Raw genomic sequence first — 23338 nt, forward strand, 5'->3', positions numbered from 1 at the left:
CTCGGACAGGGTCTTGGACGGTGGGGAATACGACTGGCTTAGACGAGTCACGTGGGATTTCGTGGAGCGCACCAGGAAGAGTGGAGAGTCTTACGCGGAAGTACGCGCAAGCGTTGAATTATCGCGTCGCTCATTGGCGGCCTTGAGTCACGGGGAGGTGTGCGGCTGCTGGCGGGGGTGTGGCCGGTGGGGCTCGCCCCTCCTTAGCGGTCCGCTGGTTGGCCGGCGCACGTCACATGGTGTCGAGCTGCGGGCGGCGCGCACCGGTGCGACGTCAACGCAGCGGTCTAAGCTTCCCCGACCTGTCTACCGCGGCGGGGCCTCGGCTGAGTCCCCCGTGGGCCCGGGTCGGGCCGTTTGCTGAGTACCTTTGGGGCCGTCATGGACAACTCCGGGAAAGAAGCGGAGGCGATGGCGCTGCTGGCTGAGGCGGAGCGCAAAGTGAAGAACTCGCAGTCCTTCTTCTCGGGCCTCTTTGGGTGAGAACCGCGCGGAGGGGTCGGCTGGGACCTGCACTGAGAGGACGAAGGAGTCAGGGCCTGAAGCGGCGGCTAGAGTCGCACGGCTCGAGCCTAGAGAACGGAGGGCATTCCGGGAGGAGGTAGTAACAGAGGCGACACAGGCTAAGGACAGCTGACCCCGGCAGTGATAACACGGTTGGAGGAGAGACAGTCTGCGGTGTTGGGAGGGCCCCGGGCTGAGGGCACCCAAACCGAGGCCACACCGTCTGGGCTGAAGATGGGCCAAGGGGCTGGAGGAGAACCTGCGCGGAGCCAACACGGTCTGAGGCCCTCAAGGGGACCGGCCTGGGAGAGCAGACAGGTCAAGGAGTCTTTTGGAGTTCTAGGAGAACCTGTCTGAAGGCTGCCTGATGGGCACGGGGGCGGGGGGCGCCGGGACTGACACCTGGCCGGCGGATTGACCTTCCCAAGGCGCATCGCAGTGGGTTTCAGTGAACTCTGGATGATGGGGGTCAGGGGGGTTAGGGCTACGGTGATCCTGGGAGCGATGAGCCCAAGTCTGAGGTGTGTTGAGGCGCCTGAGAGAAAGCTGCCTGAACTGGAGAAAAGGCGTGGACTCGAGGTGCTGGAGAACATTGAGGATTTTAATGGGGGTCGTCTTACTCTGTCTGGGCCTCTATGACAAAGTACCCTAGAAGGGGTAATTTATCTCTGACAGAAATTTATTTCTGACAGTCTGGAGGCCGGAAGTCCAGGATCTGGGTGCTGGCAGATTTCATGTCTGATGAGAGCCCGGACAGGGAACTTGTCACTGCGCTCTCTCATTGTGGAAGGGGTGACGGAAGGGATGAGCTAGCATCCTGGAGTCTCCCATAAAGGTGTTCGTCCCAGTCAGGAGGGCTTTGCCTCATGACCTAATCACTTCCCAAGGGCGCCCATCTCCTAATACCATCATTTTGGAGGTTGGGTTCTTGACACATGAGTCTTGAGGCGACCCATTCAGTCCAGAACAGGGCCACTCTGGGAGGGCTCTCATTGGCCTTTTAGAAAGGACTGCAGCAGCTGGTGTGGGGGAGAGCAAAGGCCGTGACGGTCATAATACTGGATTAGATTTATTAAGTTCTATGATTCTGAGTCAGACTGGGTCAGGCACTTCACCTGTGTCCTTGTGTTGCATCCTCACAACATCCCTGTGGAGATGGACAGATTTACTTGCCTTGGACCTCAGTAAGTGGGAGACCTGGGCCTGTCTGATCCCAGAGCTATCTTATTGCCACACGCATTTCTCCCCGAGGGTTGTGCCCATTTCTGGACCCTACGCTTAGGGAGGATGTTGACAGACTTTCCAGTGTCTGAGGGGGCTCTCACCCCTGTAACTCTCCCTCCTTCCCTGCCTCCCATGGCAGTTTTCTCCAAACGTTCGAGAGAGCCGGTGTATTCCTCCCAGTCCCTTCCAGCTCCAAAAGCGGTTGAGATGGTGCTGAGAGGGGAGTGGGCAAGGCGGGAGTAGAGAGCAGAGGGACTGACCAGAGCCTGTCTGAGAGCGACAGGTCAGCCCAGACACTCCTCTCGGCCAGCAGCCACTCTTGGCACCTCCTCCCCTCTGGAGCTGGGATTTTGTGTGTTCAGCATTTCACAGCTGCCTTTTCTTGTGGCTTCGGGGACCACGGGAGGCATTCTGGGGCTCGGCTCGTCCCTCGTGCTTTTCCCTCCTCTTTCAGAAACCTCAGCGGTACCATTCCAGACTGAGAGTCCTCTGGTCACATCAGAGTGCCAAGTGGGATAGCGCCCAACCGGGATTCAGGGCCAGCCCCATATCCTTGGATGTCAAGGCCTTCTGTGTTCTTCCCTGTTCCTGGGCTCCTGGACACTAGAGGGCTTTGGGGCACCAGCAGCCCACGAGAGAGGAGGGAGGCGGTATCAGCCAGTTAGCAGATCCAGTTAGCAGATCGGAGCTCCTTGTGTCCCTTCCCTCTGGCTCCCTCCTCCTTCAGGCCCCCAGCCAGAGCACGGGCACCTGAGGTGCACCTGGGACAGGGAGCTGTGGGGAATGAGGAGGGGGCAACCCAGGCGGCTCTCTGGAAGCAAAAAGATGGAGAGTTCCTGAGTAAAGCACAGTGAAACCACCGGAAAGGGGAGGGGAAGCACGCTTTCTCCTCCTTCCCGTCCCAGGGCTTCAGATGGGTCCAGAAACTTCACCACTGTGCCCCCTCGGGAATGGTGCAAGCTCTAAATGGTGGTTGTGTTCCCTGGGGCTTGTCCTCATCCCTGACAACTCCACCCTCGTCCCCCTGCTCCCACCAACTGAAATCCAAGACAAAAACTTCTTTTCCACTAGGATACCAGTGTTGATAGGAAGTTTCTCTGTCTGTGAATGGAAAATCATAGTAATACCTACTTCACGGGATGGTCCTAAACAGTAACTGGGAACATGCTCTGTGGTGAGCACACAGCGCCTGGCCCTGGTGAATGTTTAAGTACTCGCTGTTATTAATACTGTTACTGCAAGTTGGGCAGGAGGCGCCAGGGAAATCGGAATGGTAGCAGGTTGCGCAGACCAAGAGCAGGTTCCTGAAGACAGACTGTGGACCAATCAGTTCCTGTTTAAACTGCCTATAGGCACCAGCACTCCCCAGGAGCCCTGGAGGCTGGTTTGTGTAGAGGAAGAGTGGGTGCCCAGGTCAGGTGGGTGGGCCCTTAGCCCAGCCCGGTGTAGGAACCTCAGCTTCTGGCCATGCCTTGGACAGCCTTTCTGCCTGTAGAGCCTGCCCACGGCCCGGCCTGCCTGTGTCCAGCAGGCACTGCGGTGACAGAGCTCCCTGCCAGCTGCTGGGCTCCACGGCCGAAAACTTGGGGGTCCCTCGTCCAGTCTCAGAGTGGAGTCCTTCCCTAAGGGATGCAGGGTCTGGGGTACCCCGGCTGTCATTTTGCGGTGGTCCCAGGGTTCTGCCTGTCAAGACGGAGGGGACCTTGCCACCTGGCTATACAGAACTTCAGTGCTCCTGTTTGGGATGGGACAGCAGAGAGGCCAAGGTCTTTCGGAAACGTCTGTTAAGGCAAGGAAATACGTTCAGTTCCTGGGCTACGGTGAAGTCATCTTGTCGGGGTGCAGATGCATCCATAGCAGAGCTAGAGGAGTACCCATCCCACTGTGCACAGGCTTGACCCCTGCCACCGAGCTTATGGTCAGGAAGGCGGTGGCCCAGAAATAAGCTTGGTCAGCAGGATGTAGGAAGGAGGGGTGGGGACGTTGGAGGCCTCGGGGCTCTGTGGAAATCAGAGTGGGTGCCCTTTGCCAACCTGGGGGGCAGAGGAGGTTAAGCTCACACTGAGATTGGAAATAGGTAAACATTTCTAGAACGTGCTCTCTCTGCCAGTGCCAATAAGAGCCAGGCTGAGCACCTGCCATGTGGCGGGCACTCTCCCAGGTACTGCCCGCGAGATTGCAAGAGCCTCCAGTGGCCCCGTCAGGTACAGTGTCTCCCACCCCCACCCCCCCACCAGGGTCACAGAAGGTTCTGTGTTTGAGTCCAGGCCTTGCTGCAGTCCCCGATTTTTTCTACCACCCCCTCGTGACTCTAGAATTCCCCTTGCCAGGTGGCTGGCAGCCCTCAGAGCACTTTTCTCCTCCTTCACAGAATAGCAGCCGTTTGAGCACCTGCCCTAGCTCTGCCCTTTGTGCCAGGCTGGGCGCTTCTGTTCTCTCTGATCCCCACAGGGCCGCTTCTCAGATTGGGTTCCTTGCCTCTGTTCTACAGATAAAGCAACTGAGGCTCCGCTGTTGCTAACCCAAGGTCACGCCGCTATCACAGTGCCTGAAACTGGGCTCAGCCCAGGTCCCTTGGCCCCCAAGTCCATTCTGTTTCTGCTTGTTGCCCATTACAGACATGTCACAAGAGCAACCTGAGGTGGTTGCGGAGTGCAGCAATTAGCATGTAACTTTATCCTTTCATTGTTGCTGGGACCTGTGTGTGCACTCTGGGGGCCCAGGCCCTGCCCCGCAGGAGCTCATACCCATGGGGTAGGCGGGGGGAGGGGGGGGGGCCACTGCCGAGCCCAGTAGGGGGGGGGGGCTGGGGCGGGGGAGGGCTTTGCCCCAACAAGGGGGGGGGGGGGGGGATGGCCAGGGATTCCGTGGTGCTCTGACAGCTCAGTGTTGTCAGCAGAGGAACAGGGCTGGTGGCTGCCCACTCGCTGTGCCAGGTGGTCCTTCGTGTTCTCTGCTGTTCCTTCCACTTGCAGCCCTGATGGGGGCCCCTGTGGAGGGCCTGGTTACTGCCTCTCTCCCTTGCCTAGAGGCAGCTCTGTGTGGCTCCAGCAGAGAGCAGCGTCTGCCTGTCGGGTGAGGGAGATTGGCCCAGTGTTGGCTGTTTACTCTGGAGCAGGTGGGGACCATGGTCCCCTTCTCATTTTCCAGAAGACCCTTGGACGTGGGGAAGGAAGCCTCCAGATCACTGAGTGAGAAGCAAGGCAGGACTTGATCTCCAGGCCTGGGTCCTAGTTCTGGGCCTTGCCACTTTCTGGCAGTGTGAGCATGAGCTGGCCCCCCAACTCTTCCAAGACCCAGCTTCCTCCTTGGTGGAGCAGAGGTGACAGCCAGGGCTTCGCTGTCAGGAACTCGGCACTCCTAGCAAGCAGTTCTAGTCACGTGATAGGGGTGTATAAACCGTGAACACAGTAAGGGTGGGATGGGCCCTGGGGTCCCTTCTTGCCCATCCAGGACACTGCCTGGAGAAGCAGAGCCAATTGAGGACAAGGACAGGACCGAGGGGCGGTGGCTGTGGCCCTCTGGACACACAGGAGGCCCAGGGCTGCCCGAGGACCTGCAGTGGGAGTTACTCCATCCGGCCTGCCCTTTGCAGCCCTTGGGAGAGTGCCGGTGGGCCGGGTGGCATGTTTCTGGGAGCCAGGAAGTGCCCAGGGGGTGGAGGAAGGAGCGAGGGAGGCTGCGGCTCTGCCCTGCAGACCCCCCTCCACCAGGCCTGGGGCCCACTGGACCGTCTGTGCATCGCTGGCACCGCACGCGCCTCTCCATATGGCAGTCGCCGGAGGTTGGTGGCTGTGCCTGGGAGCCCTGAGGCTGCTTCCTCCACCCGGGGAGGGGGCAGAAAGCAGAGCTGAGTGGGTAATTATAGACAGCCCTGCAGCAGGCCAGCCCAAACCAGTTCCCTCTATTCCCGGCGTGACTCGGAGCCTGAGCTGCGGGATAGGGAGAGCCAAGCAGAGGCAGCTCGGGGGAGGTCTGTGGGGGAGGGACTGTCAGCTGTCACTGGTGCGGCCACTGGGCTCTTCAGGAGGGGCAGGCCCAACTAGCTTTTCTGGATCTCCTGCAGGAGGCACTGGAGGAGGGCTGGTTTCTTCCCAGAAGGGAGTTCACCGCGCTTCATGGGTGCTCCAAGAGCTACCCTGACCTGGGGGAGAAGTCCTGTAGTCAGCTATAGCCTCATCCTGCAGGGCGGCCCCTTGGTAGAGTGCTTGCGCAGACTTCTTCCTTCTGGTCACTCTCCCTGCCAGAAACCTCCCTGTCATGTTATATAAATAGGGCCTCACCCCTTCCCCCGGCCTCCTGTATGGGGGTTCCCCACCTGCCTCTCCGCCCTCCCTGCACCGTGGCCAGCCTGGCCCGCTGCTGTTCCTGGAACTGGCTGTGCCTGTTTCTGTCCTAGGGGCTTTGCACATGCTGTGACCGCTCTCTCGAATGGTCTTCCCTCTTTCTGTTGGTAGCTCCTTAGTCATCTTTGGGGACTGAGCTTGAACTTCCCGTCCTCACAGCAGTGGCCATGATCTGCCCGTGCATAGAGGCCCCCTCCTCCCCCAGTCCCTCCAGGGCTTACTCAGTCTGAAATCGTCTTGCTGATTTCCTGTTTACCGAGGGCCAGGTCCTTCTCCTTGGTTTACTGTTAATACCTGCGAGTGTCTGGCACATAGAGAATGCTCAGATTTGTTCCCCAGGTGAGTCAGTGGCTATGGGAAGGGCTTCTGTTTCAGGATCTGCCAGTGACCCAAGGCAAGTCATTTGTCCCCTCTGGGAATTCCACTTCCATCTCTTAAAGAAGATGATGGAATCCCAGAGATTCCCCTGTCATCGTCTGGCATGGAAATGGCCAGGACCCAGGTCCTGAGAGGAGGGAGGAGGCAGGCCTGAGCAGACATTAATCCCTCTGGTTTTCCTACTCTGCAGTTAGAATCATTGACCTGGTGCAGGGCTGGCCTGTGATCACAGAAATTTCAGCCTGGCAGCTGCCGGCCTTTGTGTGCTGTGTTCTCTCTGTCCCACTGAGCTGAAACACACCAGCTGGGGCTGACCCTGTCCATTGTTGGTCACCCCTCTTTGGGCCCCTCAGTGGGTCGAGCTGTTTCTGCTCGTGGAGCCTGAGTTTTTTTCAGAGACTGGCTGAATCTGGATAGGGCTTCATTGTTCTCACAAAGAAGGGAAGGAGGAGCTCGGCACGGGGAGACCCGATTTTGGTCTGTGAGCGCATCCATCTACTTTAAGTCAGAGATCGTTCTAGAGAAGGTCCCCCAGAGGATTTTGTAGCCAGGCCCCAAAGGTCCCGTACTGCCGGTGAAAGTTCCTCTTTTCTCCCAGGCCAGTAGTGGGTTCTACAGAAGTCACTCCAAGCAGGAGCCCCGAGCCCAAGGTGTGTCGGCCCTGCTGGGGTGAAGCTGGCCTGGGAAGACCGTGAGACCCAGCAGAGTGAGCACAGGCATGTATTACTCCGCGGGGCCGCTTCCTATGGAACAGCAGAGGCTAGGGAAGACGGCATCAGCATAACTCTGGAAGGTAGAGACTTTTCATCCAAAGAAGAACTTTACCTTCTGGGATGTAGATCCTGGAGGCCGGGATTCCAGTCCTCGCCAGCCAGCTAGCCTGCCCTGGAGCGGGGGCATATTACCAACGGAAACAGCCTGACTCCCAGAGAGAAGAGTGAGCCATGGGTATAGATCAGCTTTTTCCTCCCGAACTCACTTGAGCTCTCCAAATCCCCTCGGCCCACTGTGTAAAAAAGCCTGACTCCAGGCCTCACCCAGACCCACTGAGTGAAATCTTCCCAGAAGGTGGCTAGGGGGGGTCTGTTGTGATCATGGTAACCATCCGCTCCTGTGATGCAAAGGAAGGGACCGAAGGAAGGAGCCCTATGAACACAGCTTCCAGAATTACCCCGGAGGCCCTCCATAACCATAGCGGGGGGCTGGCTGGTTTCCAGGGCCAGTGAACACAGGTGTTGGGGGGAGGACAGGAAGGCTGATTTGTGTGGCTTTCTGTTAGAAAATACCTCTCTTTTTTCTTCATTTAACACAAAACATTGATGTCAGCGAAGAGAGAATCTGAAATCCATTTGGTGGAACTCGGTGTGTGGGGTGTTTTCTACTGGTGGATGTGGGCATGGGAATTTGGACAGTTGCAGAGACCACAGACCTCATGAGCCAAGGCGGCGTTGCATTCTTGGAGGTGGACAGAAATATGGTGGGGACTCACAGGGTACACATGAAGGGCGCCCCCAATTCCGGACAGACTTCCGGTGCACAGCTTGGAGATCAGGAGGGCGGAATAAAGCTGCCCCAGCGGAGTGCTCTTTATTTGATTTTTTTTTTTCAGATGTACCTCTGTATATCTCTCAGACCCCTGCTCTGGCACAAGAAGGTCTTCGAAGGTGGTTTTGTCATTTTAATTAATTCTGCACTGAACATCCTTGCACCTTCTCTGATTAGTTTTTTTGGGGTAGAGTGCTAGAAATGTAACTCATTGCTGGACCACAGAACCAAATGTAAATCCTGATATTTAAAACGATTTATATATATCTTTTCTGTGTTCTATATAAATACGTTTTAGCAGATAAAATGGGCAGAAGATAAGAAAATTCAAGCAGTACAAAGGAGGAGCGTGTGAAATCTTGTCTCTCACACCTGGCCCCCCCAGTCCTGTAGACCCCACCTTAAGAGAGGAAAGGCAGTGACTGGTTTTCTGTGTATTATCTGCTCCTACCTGAAATAGTAATGGCACACACGTAGGGTTGGGAGGTCTTCCCAGAACACCTGCAGCGAGTAAGGCATGGGCTTGAGGCATTGGGGGATAGACAAGGTGTCCAGAGTGGGCTCCTCCCCGAGAATGCTTTGCGATGTGTTGGTGGGGTGGGGTGGGGGGGTAGTTTGCGTAGAGCCTGGGAACCAGCGTTCAATGAACAGAAGTGGAAGAGGCCATCAGAGGCTGGCCTTACAGGAAGGCTGGGAAGTCTTCCCCCTCCCCAGCCTACCCCTGCCGTGTAATGACAACCTCGGCTCCCCTGGCTGCCCAGGCACCTGCAGTGAGTGTGCCTTTGTGCAGGGGGAGCGGGGACCATGGGCTCGGTCTCCCCTAAGCCATCAGCAGAGGCCTGGGCTGCAGAGGGCTTCACAGGGGCCTTATGGGGGTAGGGAGTGCAGGTACCCACCGTCCCCAGGACAGAATGCGGGCTGCTGCTCACTGCCTGACTCGTGCGTCTCATCTCCTTTTCCTTCTTTCCCCAGAGGCTCATCCAAAATAGAGGAAGCATGCGAGATCTACACCAGAGCAGCGAACATGTTCAAAATGGCCAAAAACTGGAGTGGTATGTGATCTCTGCAGAACCCTTCATGCTCCTTTCTTCTCCTTTCCCTCAGCTTCCAGTCCTGAGGGCCTGGCTCCGGGGCTCAACCCTCACCACCCCCTCCCCATCTCTCTCTGCCATCTGTGGCACCGGAAACCCATTGGCCTACCTTCGGGTCACTTTGAGCCCCCGGGTTCTTTTACTTGGGCCACGGGGCCTTGGCAAGAGGACTATAGGGATAATACATTATTGAATCCGGGTAGCTCTTGGAGGGCTTTCTCCTTAAACCCAGAATGTCCAGTTTGCCCCAGAACCTCCTCCCTAGTGCTTTCATCAGGTCTGAGTTCTAGGCCTGAGGAAACGTTCCAGCGGTCCATTAGTCACCTTAACCATCGGCCATTTATTGAGGGCACCCCTAGGTGCCGAGCATGCGTGTTGAATGGAACTGGCAGGGCAGCTCTGTGAGGGGCGCTGCCTCTAACTTCCCCGTGGTGGGAAACCGAGGCTTGACTCAGCCCCGAGGCCTCAGGTGGTGCCCCTAGTGAGGGACTGAGAGCCAGAATTCAGAAGGCAGAGCTCTGATTCTGGAGTGCGGTGCTCGGCCGGCCTCTTTGCAGCTTCAGGACCTCCGCAGCGGGAGGGACTGAGGTTTGTGGCACAGCTGGAGCCGGCCGTGTGACCCCAGGCACCATCTGTTGCAGCTGTGAGCACTGCCCCCACCCCGCCTTGGGGTGGAAGCTGAAGTGCTCACAGGATTCTGGTCCGCAGACTAGCAAACTTCCGGAGCGGCCACAAGGTGCCCGGCATAGCCTCCCGTGTGCTCTCGCTCCGACTGGGGGAGGACACACTGTGACAGTGTCGCACACTGCTGCAAGGGCCTCCATCCTTGGGGGGAGGGTGTCCCAGCTCCCACACCTCCGGGGATGCTCACGACCTGTGTTGGCAGGCGGAACGAGCCCAGAGTTACGACTCCTCTGACTTGGCTGTGGGGCTGTGGTCCGGCTCCGGCAGGGCTGGCTCTTGGCGGGTTCCGCGGAGCCGAGGTGGGGTGGGCAGGCAGGCAGGCAGGGGCTCCTAGAGGTGGGAGAGACCAGAAGAGGTGGCCAGGAGCCGCCTGAGGGCCTGGAGGAGAGCTTGGAGAATCTGGCGTGGCGTGGAGCTCATCGGGCCAGTTCCGGGATGTGGCCTCCAGCCCCAGTAAGACTGAATCCAGGAAATTGGGCAAAGACAGGTTTGGGACCCTGGGAGGAACTTTCTGACCAGAAGGAGACACAGCCTGGCATGGGACCCTGGAGGCAGAGGTGTGGAGGCCTGGGGTGAGACGGAGTTGCCTCATTTCCTGAGCACACCTTTGGTTTCCTGGAAACTAGAAGGGTTTTTCCTGAGCTTTCACCAGATATATTGTGCACAGAGCCACACGCCCTATATAGTTTCTGCTCCCAAGCTAACGAGGTGCCATCGGAGAAGGAATATTTACTTCTCGATCGCATAGGTGTCGCTTTGCCCCTAAAACGTGTTGCTTCCTCCCCACCCCTAACTAGTCAAAAAAATCCTGGGCTCTGTTTCATTTTTCTCCCTATGATACTGCTTTTCTGGAAATTTTGCACTCACGTTTGAGCCTTTAAAGATAATATATCCTACATGATGGGAACTGGGCTGCATTTGTCTTTCTTGCTGCTCCGATGTCCCAGGATGGGTCAGGCCCTCCTGTCCCCTTCCTGCTTGGAAGTCTATGATTCCGATGTGGCCAGAGGAAGACAGTAGTGGGCATTGGAGCTTCCAGTCAGGACACTCCCACCCCCCACCCCTGCTCTCCAGCCCCATAGGAGAAGCGATGCCATTGTTTCCAGCAAACTGCCAGGCAGCTTAGGAGTCACAGGTGACTGCAGTGGCTTGGGAGCAGCGCAGGAAGACCACATGCAGCCAGGGACAAGACAGACTGGGCCTCCGGTGGTGTCTGCACCGCCCCTGCCCCGGGAGCACTTGTCCCCTGCACCTGATTTCCCGCTGTCCCCCGGGGCCACTGCTGGGGTCAGCTGGGGATAGTTTTTGTTTCCTGCGTAGCTCTCAGCCCCATTGGCCTTCTCCTCAGATCTTTAGAACCAGGTGGCCCTGGAAATACTGCCAGAGGCTGGGATTCAGGCTGTGGGATCATAGCGGGCCCCCACCTGGCTCTCTCTATATATACACAGGGCTCAGGGGCCACCCCCAGGGGGCCGCTTCCTCCTCCCTCCTTGTCCACGTCAAGGCCTTCAGGAGCCTCAGCCCTGTCTAGGGTCAGGAAGCCTGAGGTCAAGGCCTTCACCTCCACTCCCCCAGGGCCAATCTGGAGCCCCCCTCCTCCCAGGGGGACAGGGTTGTGGGGGGCATCGTCAGGGCGGCTTCTGACGGGCAGAGCCCCACTCAGGCTGCGCACGCTCTCTCCTGTTCCAGCTGCCGGAAATGCTTTCTGCCAGGCAGCCCAGCTGCACCTGCAGCTCCAGAGCAAACACGACGCGGCCACCTGCTTCGTGGATGCCGGCAACGCATTCAAGAAGGCCGACCCCCAAGGTGAGCCTCTGCGGGTCCCTGGGGCCCGGCGAAGCCCTCTCCCAAGAAGTCCTCAGGTGTCCGGCCCAGGGCCGGCAGGGAGATACTTGCGCTTGAACTTCATGATTGGCTCCCTTCCGGCTGGCATTTGCATCCCGCTCCAAGCCTCCGCCTCCCCATGCTGCTTTGTGCGCGCAGCTGATGCTTCCCTCCTGGAGCCTGGAGCATTTGGGAGTGGGAGTTACACCGCAGACCCACCGCATGCCAAGGAGAGAGGAAAATCTGTTCTGGTGTCAGAATTAACATGCAGAAGGGGGGTGGGAGGGGGTTCTGAGACCAGCCAGGTAGGAGTTGCTGCCGAAAAAGGAGCGGAAATTATCCTAACCTGGCTTCCCTACCCCCTGGGGGGGAAATCAGAGCAGAGCCCAAGATGGGAGTTGCCAGAGAACAAGTTACTTAAAACAAGGGCGTGCTGGGGAGAGAAGCCCGCTTTGGGACTGACTCACGGCAAGAAAACCACTTGTCCCACTGGGTTCGTCCCGACACAGGAGCACAGCCCAGTGGGGACCAGAATTTTGGGTCTCGGGAAGCTGGAATTTTAATTTCTGTTTTTCATCTCAGTGCCAGACACAGGTTGCTAACTTTTTAATTTAAGCGAGCCAAGATGCTTTTTTTGGGTGACCATCTATTGCTACTGTTCTCTCAGAAGAGAATAGGGAATACGTGAATGTTTTAAGGGAAAGAAAAAAAAAAAAGATGCCTCATCTTGGAACAAAGACCAGCCCTTCCCAGGAGAGAACAGTTTGCAGCTGGGCTTCGAGGTGCCTGCGAGGCTCAGTGAGCGCTGGTTCCTACCCCCGTGTGGGGGACTTGCTGGCCGATCCACTACGGCCACCAGGAACCTGTCGTTTCTAGGCGGGGATCGGGTGTCTCGATAGACCAAGTAGTGTCTCTGTGTCCCCAGACTTGACCAGTCTCTGCTGTGTACCTGGGGGTCTCCCAGAGGTTGGCGTGAGGGGTCACATGGTGGGCCCAGGCTCAGCAGGGACTGGAGGGAAGGCCTTGTGGTGGGGTTGAGCCACGGCTGGCCGTGTGGGTGATGTGAGGAGGACCTAGGGCAGCCTTGAATCACCCAGGGACGTCTGTCCCATTCCCTGCCCCACCCCTCGCCATCACCGTCAGCCTTCCCTCTGCTCCCTGAGGAACTGGTCTTCCTAGAGCTGTCACCCTAGGCCTGTGTGATGGTCAGCTGCTGCTCCAGAGTGACCGGAAGGACAGGTCTCTGGGGGCAGGAGTCAAGTGCAAACAAAGGCCAGCGCTTCCCTTGGACGGGCCCCCACCCGGCTCCGCGATGTTGCGTCTGTGATGTTGCGTCCTTGGGCCTCAGGTGGCTTTTGATCTGAGCTTCTCCAGCCAGAGGCAGGGCTCTGCAAGGGGTGGGCTGGGTGCTGGGGCTCAGGCCAGGGTTGGCGCCCCGCCTCAGGAGCTGTGCCACAAGAGTGGGAAGGCAGCAGTCGTTGGGTATGCTAACGTGGCCATCGTGAGGCCCAGAGGCCAACTTGGTTTCTCCAGGGATCAGCAAGTGCAGTTTGCTGCCTGGATGCTGAGTGTGGTGGTGGGGCAGAGGTGGGTTTGGGGTGGGAAGGACCTTTCAGGCAGCAAGAGGAGCAGTGACGAGGAGGGGAGCCTCATCTGGGCATGGCCTGGAATGGGTGCCTTGGCCAGAGCGCCGGGTTCTTGGTGCTGAGCAGGGAGGGGCCCCAGAGTAGTGACCCTGCACCGTAGCCTCGCTGACTCCCCACCTGAGTAATGGCTCATGCGACGTGGGGCTCGGCGTGCTCCCAAGTCTGGACCCAGCCCCTTTCCCTGTGACCTCAGGCTGGCAGTCACCTCATCTTTTGGGCCTCCGTTTCCTTGTCTGGCAAGGCAGAGGCCACATGTGAGAAGCACAGGCTCAGCCAGCCCAGCACCTGGTGTGTAGCAGATGTCTGGTGTGGGGTGGCCCTTGGCTCCCATCAGAGGCCCAGCCTCCCCCGGCCTCCTCCCCGTGGCTTCGTGGCTTATAAAACAGAGCCAGAGGGCCCGCTCAGATCCCCACTGGACTGCCCCAAGCAGGTAGCCAGCTCCCTGGGGCCTTCCTCCCTGAAGGCTTCTATCCTGTGTCAGCACCTCCAGGAGTCCTGGAGGCCCACTCCCGCCGCCCCCGCGAGAGGCCGCTGGCACCCAGCCCACACAGAAGGCCGGCCAGAGCTGGCCAGGATGGAGGAGCGGACTTGGCGGCTGTCAGCATGCCCTGTGTCTGCCAGTCTGCCTGGAATGGTGGACCGGGGCTGCCTGCTGCCCCCTGGGTGGCCAGGGGTGGGGCCACGATGCCCCTGGCTGTGGGTGCTTCCCGGGGGTCCCAGCCTCTGCCTGCTATGGTGGAGGGACTCAGCCTGGGAGGTCTCTAACCCCAGCCACCCAAGAGCCAGGCCCGGGGCTGCGTGCACACGCTACTGGGTATCTCCTGCGAACCAGACATGGCCAGAGCTTGCTTTAACCCAGGCCACTTCCCTGGGGGCCTTTGCCATCTGCCCCCATTATACCCAGGAGGGCTGAGTCCCAGGCTTGATGTGGGAACCAGCAGCCAGACCCAGAGGCTGCTGGAGCCCAGCAGGTAGGGCGAAGGCCCTGGGTTGCATGACTCCCAGTGAGCCTAAGCGAGCACCTTCCCTGCTCTGGACTACAGCACCCCCCGCCCTGGGCTGGATCTCATCCAGGGGTGCTGTAGCTACTCCTCAGGGACCTGGTACCTGGAGATAAGCCGGTTATGTCCCGGGAGCCAGTGCTCCCCGGGGTGTTCACTGGCAGCTTGCCGCTTGTCCCCGAGCCAGGAGCAGGAGTGAGGGGGCCTTAACCCCATGAATCCATGTTGCTGCTGGGGGTGGGGGGGTTGATCTTCTGCCCCCTGCTGCTGCTCCAGGGGCCGTGCCTTGCTGACAGCCCTGTAGCACCAGAACAGCCACTGAGAGAGCCTGTCCTCCGGAGGAACTTGCAGCCTCTCCCTGTCTCCCTGTCCCCATGCTCCTTGTGGCGGGAGCAGGCACAGGTGTGGGGTGGGCCTCCCCCCCACCACACTGTTCCAGAAGGGGGAGCCGGTGAGAGGCGCTCCCCTGTAGCCCAACCAGCCAGCTCCTCCCCAGCCTCAGCACAGGGTTGCAAGCAGCCCCTTGCCGGTCACCCGGCTCAGAAATGCTGTTGCAAAACGTGTATGCGTGTTCAAGCAAGACCGTTTCTGGCTGTAACTTGGGCCCTGTGTTCTCTCTCTCTGCCTTCTCTTTATCTCATTTTATTTTCTCTGGTGCCCCAGGCTTCCAGCGGTCAGCCTCAGAACCCCAACCGAATGCTGTTCGTTCTCTGAATGTTTCTGGCATCTCAGGAGATCTCTGGCATCCAGTTTCAGAATTGGACCAAACCTACAGGCCCTCCCTTCCCCAGAGCAGTGCTCACAGACACCCACCTTTTGCATGTAAATTTAGGGGCGCCTGTGGACTCCCTGAAGGCCCAGCCACAGGTCTGAGGCAAAGAGCCTCTCTTCACATACCCCCCACCCCGCCCAGGTAGTGAGACCTTGGGCCTTGTGAGAACAGCACGAGCTTCGGCCCTTCTCAATGGCCTCTCCACCCAGCGGACCTGGCTGACTTGGGGTGGGGGGTAGAGTAGCCCTGGAGGCAGACCAGGAGCCTGCAGGGTGCCTGTGACGTCAGGACGCTAGCCCTAGCCCAGCTTCGAGCCTGTGTCCTCGGTCTGTCCAGGCTCTCTGTCCTTCCCCCCGCACCTCCCCCAACACCTTTTCCTTGGAGATGTGTTTTAAAAAAAAGCCACCCTGAGAGCTCATCTCTGTCTGCTAGAAAATGCCTCCCACTCATGCTGCTCGCTCTCCTCCAAATAACGTGTCAAAAAAAAAAAAACAAAAAACCATACCCGAATTTCAGGTCTTAGAAGAGGTAGTACCACAAAGGTAGCCGAATTTCTCTCCTCGTGAGCCTTCCTGGTGTTTGCTGCGTGGTTTCAGGAGTGGGCGGATGGCAGGGGGAGGGACGAGAGCGGAGGGCTCTGCTGAATGCCGACATGTGTGCATGAGATGGTGACGGAGGTCACAGCCCCAGGGGCCTGGGTGTCCTAACGTCCGGCTCCCCTCATGTTGTTGACAGAGGCTGGTCAAGTGCAAGGGATGTGGGGCAGTGTCAAGGTTCCAGGGCCCTGGTGGAACCTAGGGGTCCCTCACATGTCAGGCCTGGCTGCCTCTTGTCCCCCTTGCCAGCCCCTCTTGTCTTGGCAGGTGGGGCCCTCGCTGGCCTGGCTCCAAAACCCTGTAGGAGGCTGGCTGTCGGCCTGTGTTCCTTGCCTGGCGTTGCCGAGATGACAGCCCTCAGCAAGTCACGGTCTGCACCGTTCATGGTTCTGAGCACATTCCCTGAGGCTCAGGGATCCCTTCAGACCCCCGGCCCAGCCACAGGAACGCAGCCCTGGCAGCTGCATGAGCCCGATGTTCTCCACAGGCCCCTGAGCACCCGCCCGGCCACCCGCTCCTCTCCAGCCTTCTGCCTAGATGACTTCTTTTTCTCATTTTTGCTCCTCACTTACCTTCTTCTCTCCCCAGAGGCCATTAACTGTTTGATGAGAGCCATCGAGATCTACACAGACATGGTAAGGGTCGCTGCCCATCCTGTCCCCTTCCTGTCCTGCCCTATTGCTCCAGCCTGCTGTCCCCAACCGCAGCACCAAGAGCATGTGCGAGGGGCAGTGGGAGTGAGGGGAGTGTGGTCCTCTGGGCCAGCCCCTGCCCCAGGGAGCCACCCCCACGGTAGGTGAGGCCCAGAGGCGGCTCCGCCAGGGACCCAGAACCCAGGACCTAGACATGCTATGTGTGTCTTTGGGGGAAGATGGGCACTGGCCTCCGTGGCCGCACTGGGGGCCCAAGGAGGCCAAGAGGGGCTGTTCTATGAGTAGTCTGCAGACTACTGGGAATGGTCAGACCATCAGCCTGGTTTCTCCAGAGCTCTCACCAGGCAGTTCTAAGCTGGTCCTTCCACCTCTGTGGGCTGTCAAATGCTTCCCCGGGCCAGGCCCTCTACCGGGTACCCATGCCACCATTACCTCTGGCGTTGCCTTGTCTGCCCGTGTCCCTGTGGACAGGATGGACACGGAGGCTAAATGTGGAGGGACATGCACAGGGCTCCCCCGTCAGGGCAGCACCCAGACCCATGCCTCAGCAAAGCCTCCTCTTGAAGGCTTGTGCCCTTCTGGCTCAGTGGTGTGGCTGAGGGGCAGGGACCCACCAGCTTTAGTGACCTGGAAGGGTGAGGAGGGGCTGAGGTGAGGCACTGGGGCCAACACTCATCACAGAGAGCTCCTTCCCGTGTCCCGCCCAGGGCAGATTCACGATCGCGGCCAAGCACCACATTTCCATTGCCGAGATCTACGAGACAGAGCTGGTGGACATCGAGAAGGTGAGGGGTGGTCAGCTGCCATGCCTGGCCAGTGGTGGGGGAGGACCGCGGCAGCTAGTCCCCTTGGACTGGGGCTCGTCTCACTGCTGTGTGCACTTGGGGAGTCCCCTGATGTCTGAGTACTGGAAGAGGGCGTGGGGCTTGGGCCGAGCTTGTGTAATGGGCCCAGGGCCCGGCCTGTGATGGGCAAGGGCTGCACTGCTACCCCCTTTTTCCCTCTGCGCCTGCCTCATGTCTCCCCAGGCCATCGCCCACTATGAGCAGTCTGCAGACTACTACAAAGGGGAGGAATCCAACAGGTATGGGGCAGCGGGCTCCCCTCCCCAGCCCTTAGTAAGCCCCTAGGCCACTACTGACCTCTGTCTTCCCTGCCCACCCCACACAGCTCAGCCAACAAGTGTCTGCTGAAGGTGGCTGGTTACGCGGCACAGCTAGAGCAGTATCAGAAGGCCATTGACATCTACGAGCAGGTGGGGGCTGGTGGGGCTCTGAGCCCTGCTCTCTGGGAGGGCCCTGCACCCGTGCCTTCCTCTCCACTCCCTGCATCACCTCCCTGGCGCTCTGTCCTGGCCTCACTGGCTAAACCTTTCTCCACACACAACCCACATGGTGTCACCGTTCTCTCCCTGTACGCTTCTCACAGGGAGCTTTCTGGGAGGCCTAGGGTCCCAGAGGGAGTGGGCAGAATCACTGAGGCTTGGGCGGGGGGGGGGGGGGGGGGCCGGGGGGGGCCAGGGGGCCTCCGGGAGGGGGGCCAGGGGGGAGGGATGGGGAGGGAGTGTCCTTTGGGTGCGCAGGCTCCCTGGGGTGTGTGGGGAGGGCTGGGCAGGCCAGGCTGTCCTGGTGGGTTCAGTTTGGCCAAGAGAATGGCAGGCAGCTGGCCTCGGAGGAGAAGGGGGGTGGGCACCACCTCTCATGTTCCCTCAGCCTGCCACCCCTCTGCCCACCGAGAGCCAGCCTCCCGTGGGGCCTGACAGCAGAGCCGCCTCCTCCCAGCGTCTTGGGCACCTCGGGGGGCCCACGGACACCTGGCTTCAGCCCTGTGGCAACACCCACCCCCTGTCAAACCCTGGGCCTTGGCTGCTTGTGCACCACTGGCTGACTTCCCTGGGGCTGGTCCTTGGCCTCCCTGCCCTTGGGGTCCCAGGTTAGAAGGGCCTCACCTAGGATACAGGTGCTGCTCCCCGCTGGCCCGTGTGCCTGGCCATGACTCTGACCCTCTGGCTGCCTGCTGCAAGCCCATGGCACTGCCTCCACATGCCCACAGGTGGGAACCAACGCCATGGACAGTCCCCTCCTCAAGTACAGCGCCAAGGACTACTTCTTCAAGGCAGCCCTCTGCCACTTCTGCATCGACATGCTCAATGCCAAGGTGAGCAGGGGCCCCATCAGCCTGCCCAGGGCTTCCCCCGCCTCCCCTTGACCACCTCAGAGCATCAGGGCTGTCACTGAGCTAGGTTGCTGCCTGACCCCTTAGTGGGTGGTGAGCCCCACCCTCACATCTGGCCCCCCAACAGTCAGCTGCGTGTTGTCGCTGCTGTGTGGCCATCCCTGGCATCCCCCGCCCAGTCTCTGCTGCTTTTGAGTTTATCCAGCTCCTGGCTCACGCAGTGCCTGGTGGTGTTTCAGCTGAGGGCACATTTTGAGTCCTTCCTGCCTCCTTTGAGGTCAGCGTCACTGTCCCCTGTCCTACCGATGAAGATGCTGAGGCTGAGACCAGAGACCCTTATTCAGGGCCTCATGGCCAGAGTCCAGATCTTTCTGGCTCCCAGTGTCATGATCTGAACCACAGCTTGCGCGCCCTCGTCATCCGTCTGCAGGGCTTCTTGGCGATAGAGGGGTCAGTGCTGGGCGAGGGGGCAGGGAACGGCAGGGGCGGGGGAGCTGGAGTCTCGAGGGGCCTCCAGCCGCCCTGCCCTCCGCCCTGCCTTTTGCCACATGGGGTGTCTGAGCACCACTGCTCTCTGCTCCCACTGGGGTAAGAGCCCAGGCTCTGGTGTCGGGCTGGCTCGCGTCCCTGCCCCCATGAACTCTGTGCCCTGAGCAGGTTATCGGGCGTTTTCCACTTTCAGAATGGGGGTCACTATCATTCAACCCTCCCCGGGTCCACGTGATGGTTAAATGTGAGACGAACCCAGCACTAGTCCTGGCACGTAGGAAGGACTCACATGAGGCAGCGGTCATTTACGCCCTACCCTGTGCACCGGCCTGGCATTTGCCCCCTACCCTGCACGCCGGCCTGGAAGACCTTCTCCCTCCCCTCTACCCCCACCTCAGCTTTCTTCCCCACAAGCTGTCTCTGCGGCCAGGCTTGGCCGGGCACAGTCCCATGGAGGTGCCTGTGGGGCACAGAGCCAGGTGATACTGGAGGCTGGCGGAAGGGCACAGAGTGCTGACTCGGGGCCAGGTGGCTCAGATCCCCTTGGCTGCCAGGCCGGTGGCTCCCATGTCCCATCTTCATTAGCTTGTCCCCTTCCTTCCTTCCTTCTTACCACCCTGGCGATGTCCAGCTCGCTGTCCAGAAGTACGAGGAGCTGTTCCCCGCCTTCTCCGGTTCCCGGGAGTGCACGCTGATGAAAGTGAGTGCCAGGCGCCCCGCCGCCCTCTCCCTGCCTCTGAGCCTGGAGAGCTCAGCCAGGACCCTGTTGGGGGACGGGATCCAGAGGCTGGGACTCTGGGTATTACTGGCACTGTCACCATCACCGTCACTGTCACCGTCACCAAAGTTTGTACGGGCGGTTCTTCAGGGTCTTTCGTTTGTTTGTTGTTTTTCCTCTTCTCCTGTCTGGGCCTCCATTTTCTAGATGCGAGAAGTAAGGCTCAGGTTATGGTGGAGGTGGGAGCAGAGCCAGGAGGCCGCGTGATCTCTTGCACGAACACGTACACACATGCACACGTACACATGCACGTGCACACACGCACCAGGCAGAGGTAGAACTAGCTCCTTCCTCCACCCTCCCCTCCCCCACCCAACCTACAACCCCCAGATGGAGTAGGTGTGTGTCTTATCAGGCCTCAGTGATAGGACTCTGGTGTCAGGCCTCAGGCCAGTCTTGGCCCCTGACCCCTGCCTGTCTGCTGTCTTCTTACAGAAACTATTAGATGCCCATGAGGAGCAGAATATTGACAGCTACACTGAGGCGGTGAGTGGCTGGGGCAGGGGCAGGGGGCGTCCTTCTCAGACACGCTGTCCTGTGAATCCCACCCTTGGTCTGGGCCCAGCCCTGGCTGTGAATTCCTTTCTCCAGTCACCCCAGAATTCTCACGGGGAGCCCCAGAGGTACAGGAGGTGTTCCTGGCATACCAGAGATGATGACACCGGGGTGAGGTGAGGAGACTCATCCTCGGCCTCTTGGGGGCAGAGTGGGGAGGCAGACCCACATCTGTCTCTCTGTTCCCTGAGCCAAGGTCTTTGCACCAATGAGTGCCCCCCATGAGCAGTGGGGACAGGGAGAGAGGGAGACAAGTCATGAAAGGGCCTCCCCTTCCATAACCACCTTCCCTGGTAGAAGCACCCTACAGAGGTGTTTCTCCCTTTTCTTACTCTCTGGAACAATCTGGGACTCTGTTGGGCCCAGTTCCGGTCCTAATGCAGTTGTGTAGACTGCGTCTGTCCAGTGGTGTCTCCTGGGAGCTCCTCAGGAATCCTACACTATCAGTGATGACAGATACTGAAGTCCCTCCATTCCCTCCTGTCTGGGACGATGGGCTGGACGTCAGGAAGCTCCAGCGAGGAGAAGGGAGGAGTAGGGCTGCCTCTAGGCAACAGGGCACTGGTTCTCCCTCTGGCCTCCGTCCCTGTGAACAGGCTTTCACACCTCCAGGCCTGTTTCCCACCCATAAAACAAGGAAGCTGGAGCATTTTTATGCTGCGACATCTTTTCCTCTTCCCAAGGCGGCCTTAGAGGGAACCCCCTCCCTTTGCTCCTCTCTGGGAGGCAGGCTGGGACACACATAGAGAATTTGGGGACCAGAGACTCTGGAACTGGGGACAAGGAGGGAATCAGGGCCAGGGCCAGCTATGGGACCGGCCCCTCAGACACCCCCCCGCCCCCTGTGTGTCCCAGGTGAAGGAGTACGATGCCATCTCCCGACTGGACCAGTGGCTCACCACCATGCTGCTCCGCATCAAGAAGACGATCCAGGGGGATGAGGAGGACCTGCGCTAAGCCCCACCCAGCCCCCTGGCAACTGTCTTCCTGCCCCGTCTTCTCTCCCCCGCGCCCCTCCAGTGCGTGAGCCCAGAGAGAAAGGCAGGGCCGAGACCTTGGCTGTGAGACCTTCCCTCCCTTCCCGCAGAGGAGTCTCCCCAAGCCATAGTGTGGGTTCAGCCCTGCTTTGGAGCCCCTGAGGCGGGGCCTGCTGGCCGGACAGTCCCCCTCTGTTCTCGCTGCACCCCTTGCCTCCTGCCCATTTATTTAAGCCCCCCAAAGGTCCCCTTCTCTGCCCCAAAACACAGACTCTTTGACACAGACCTTTTTGCTGTGGGTGCTGCCAGGGGTGGGGGTCAGTGACTGGTCCCCCATCTCCTGACCAGCTGAGGCGTGAGGCTGGTTTCTGCTGTTCCCACTTGTCCTCCAGCCGAGCTCTGAGCACATGTAGCTGCTGAGATTTGCTCTCACCTTGGAGGGGGGGGGGGGGCCCCCCCCCCCCCCCAGCCCCGGGACCCCCCCCCCCCCCCCCACTAAGCCTCCTGCAGCCCTGACCTCTCAGGATAGACCGCAGGCCCTGGAGCTCAGGGTCATCCCTGCATTCACCCCTTCTTCTGCTCCTTCCCTAGTGCTTTGAGGTTTTATGGTCAGAAGCTGCAGCTGGCCTAAGAAAAAAAATAAAAAAGAATACTTTGCATGAGTCTCCCTTCCTCCTCCTCACCTCTGCTGCCCCCTTCTCCCTTCAGGGCTGGTGTCCTGTCTCCCTACCCCTCCTGGTCCCGGGCTTGGGCTCTGGACACACTGGGTGGGAAAGAGGGCAGGTGTGACCAGGAGACAGGGCTGGGGTCAGAGGTCCCCAGGGAGGCCTAGGGATGAGTGGGCTTGGGAGTCTAGGAGTACCCAGCTTAATCCTATGGCCTCTGAGTTCTGTGGGCCTGAGTTTCCTCAGCTGGGATGGCGGGTGGCAGTCCCAGCCCTCAGCTGGCTGGAGAATGGAGGTTAAGGACAGTGGTGGTAAGGAGGCTGAAAGAGAGTCCCCTGGTGCTCAAGTCTGCCTGGAAGGAGGGTTGAAAGCCCCACTGCTATTTGTTCCAGGCATCCCAGGACAAGGGGGGAAACAGCTTAGGTGGGCAGTGCATGAAGACCAAGCGGGCATGGCAGTGGAAGAGGAGATGGCAGGAGCCCTCTGCCCAGGGAAGGTGGGCAAGAACCACCAGCCTCCACCACACGCCACAGTGGAGGCCTGTGTGGAGGTGAGCAGTCTGATGTACATGGGCTGTGCCTGGCCCTGGGCTGTGGGGTCACTGAGCTGGAGGAAGCTCTGCCCAAAAGGCACAGTTGCTATGGGTTGGGATGTCAGGAAGTGAACTGGGGGGTGGGAGTGGGGTAGATGCAGAGGAGGGGCTGCCTGGGAGACCAGGTCAGGCTCCTCAAAGAGGTGCTCCAGGCCAGAACCCTGAAGAAGCCCAAGAGAGGTTCAGGTTCAGTGTCAAGTCCATTCTCTATAGACTACTGTAGGAGGCCCTACTCCTGTCCCCTTCAGCTCCTCCCACAGCTCAGAAGGATTGATTGATGATGGCTGCCTAGGGCTCAGTTAAGACTCCTGAGACCTGAGATCGATTACCAATGTCTGCCACTGGCACAGGTTTAAAGATATGTAGGTCAGAATTTTTCTGCCACCCTGACCTCAGTAGTGAGTCTCGACCCTGGCTGTGCTTAAAATCATTTAAAGTACACAAGCTTGGGTCACAGCGTGATAAATTGTGATTTGGGTGAAGCTCCCCACCCTTCTGGGGGGTTTTGGTTTTTTCCTGTAAATTCCACAGCTGAGTCACATGTGCCACAAGAGGTGGAAATCACTGAGCAGGACACTTCTTTCCTTCCCAACATACAACTTTATTTATTCACTTAACAGATGTTAAGTGAACATAGTTCAGAGGTTACCACGTGAGGGAGAAGCATCCTGAAGAAAACATTCTTGAGAAGCAGAATTAGACCCCACGTTCAACTGACACAGCGAGTATCTACTAAGCACCTACTGTATGCCATGCCTGGGCTACGCCCTGGGAATACAGCATGAAACCACACAGCCAGACCCTGCCCTCCAAGATTTGGTCACCAAATCCCAAAGTCGAGAA

At 59.0% G+C, this 23338-nt stretch overlaps 1 protein-coding gene across 2 annotated transcripts; it reads left to right on the forward strand.

Moving 5' to 3' along the window:
• Positions 1-236: 236 nt before the first annotated feature.
• On the forward strand, positions 237-21895 carry NAPA (NSF attachment protein alpha). Of its 2 annotated transcripts, XM_059381188.1 has the most exons (11): positions 238-479; positions 8970-9049; positions 11462-11578; positions 16200-16246; positions 16972-17049; positions 17293-17348; positions 17435-17519; positions 18317-18421; positions 19560-19628; positions 20142-20192; positions 21117-21895. In XM_059381188.1, the coding sequence occupies exons 1-11, from the start codon at positions 382-384 to the stop codon at positions 21216-21218; spliced, it is 888 nt and encodes a 295-aa protein (XP_059237171.1). In that variant the 5' UTR covers positions 238-381; the 3' UTR covers positions 21219-21895. The 2 variants fall into 2 exon arrangements, with proteins under 2 accessions (XP_059237172.1, XP_059237171.1); XM_059381189.1 differs by lacking the exon at positions 19560-19628 and having other exon boundaries at positions 237-479.
• Positions 21896-23338: the final 1443 nt, after the last annotated feature.

The sequence above is a fragment of the Mustela nigripes genome, chromosome 17 (genome assembly GCF_022355385.1).
Source record: "Mustela nigripes isolate SB6536 chromosome 17, MUSNIG.SB6536, whole genome shotgun sequence".
In the NCBI taxonomy this organism is placed as follows: domain Eukaryota; kingdom Metazoa; phylum Chordata; class Mammalia; order Carnivora; family Mustelidae; genus Mustela; species Mustela nigripes.

Bases quoted from the DNA above. Each gene is read 5' to 3' on its own strand.
- NAPA (XM_059381188.1), top strand. From the start codon at position 382: ATGGACAACTCCGGGAAAGAAGCGGAGGCGATGGCGCTGCTGGCTGAG. The intron at 11,579-16,199 runs GTGAGCCTCTGC...TTCTCTCCCCAG, and splicing joins CAAGAAGGCCGACCCCCAAG to AGGCCATTAACTGTTTGATG. The intron at 17,349-17,434 runs GTATGGGGCAGC...CACCCCACACAG, and splicing joins AAAGGGGAGGAATCCAACAG to CTCAGCCAACAAGTGTCTGC.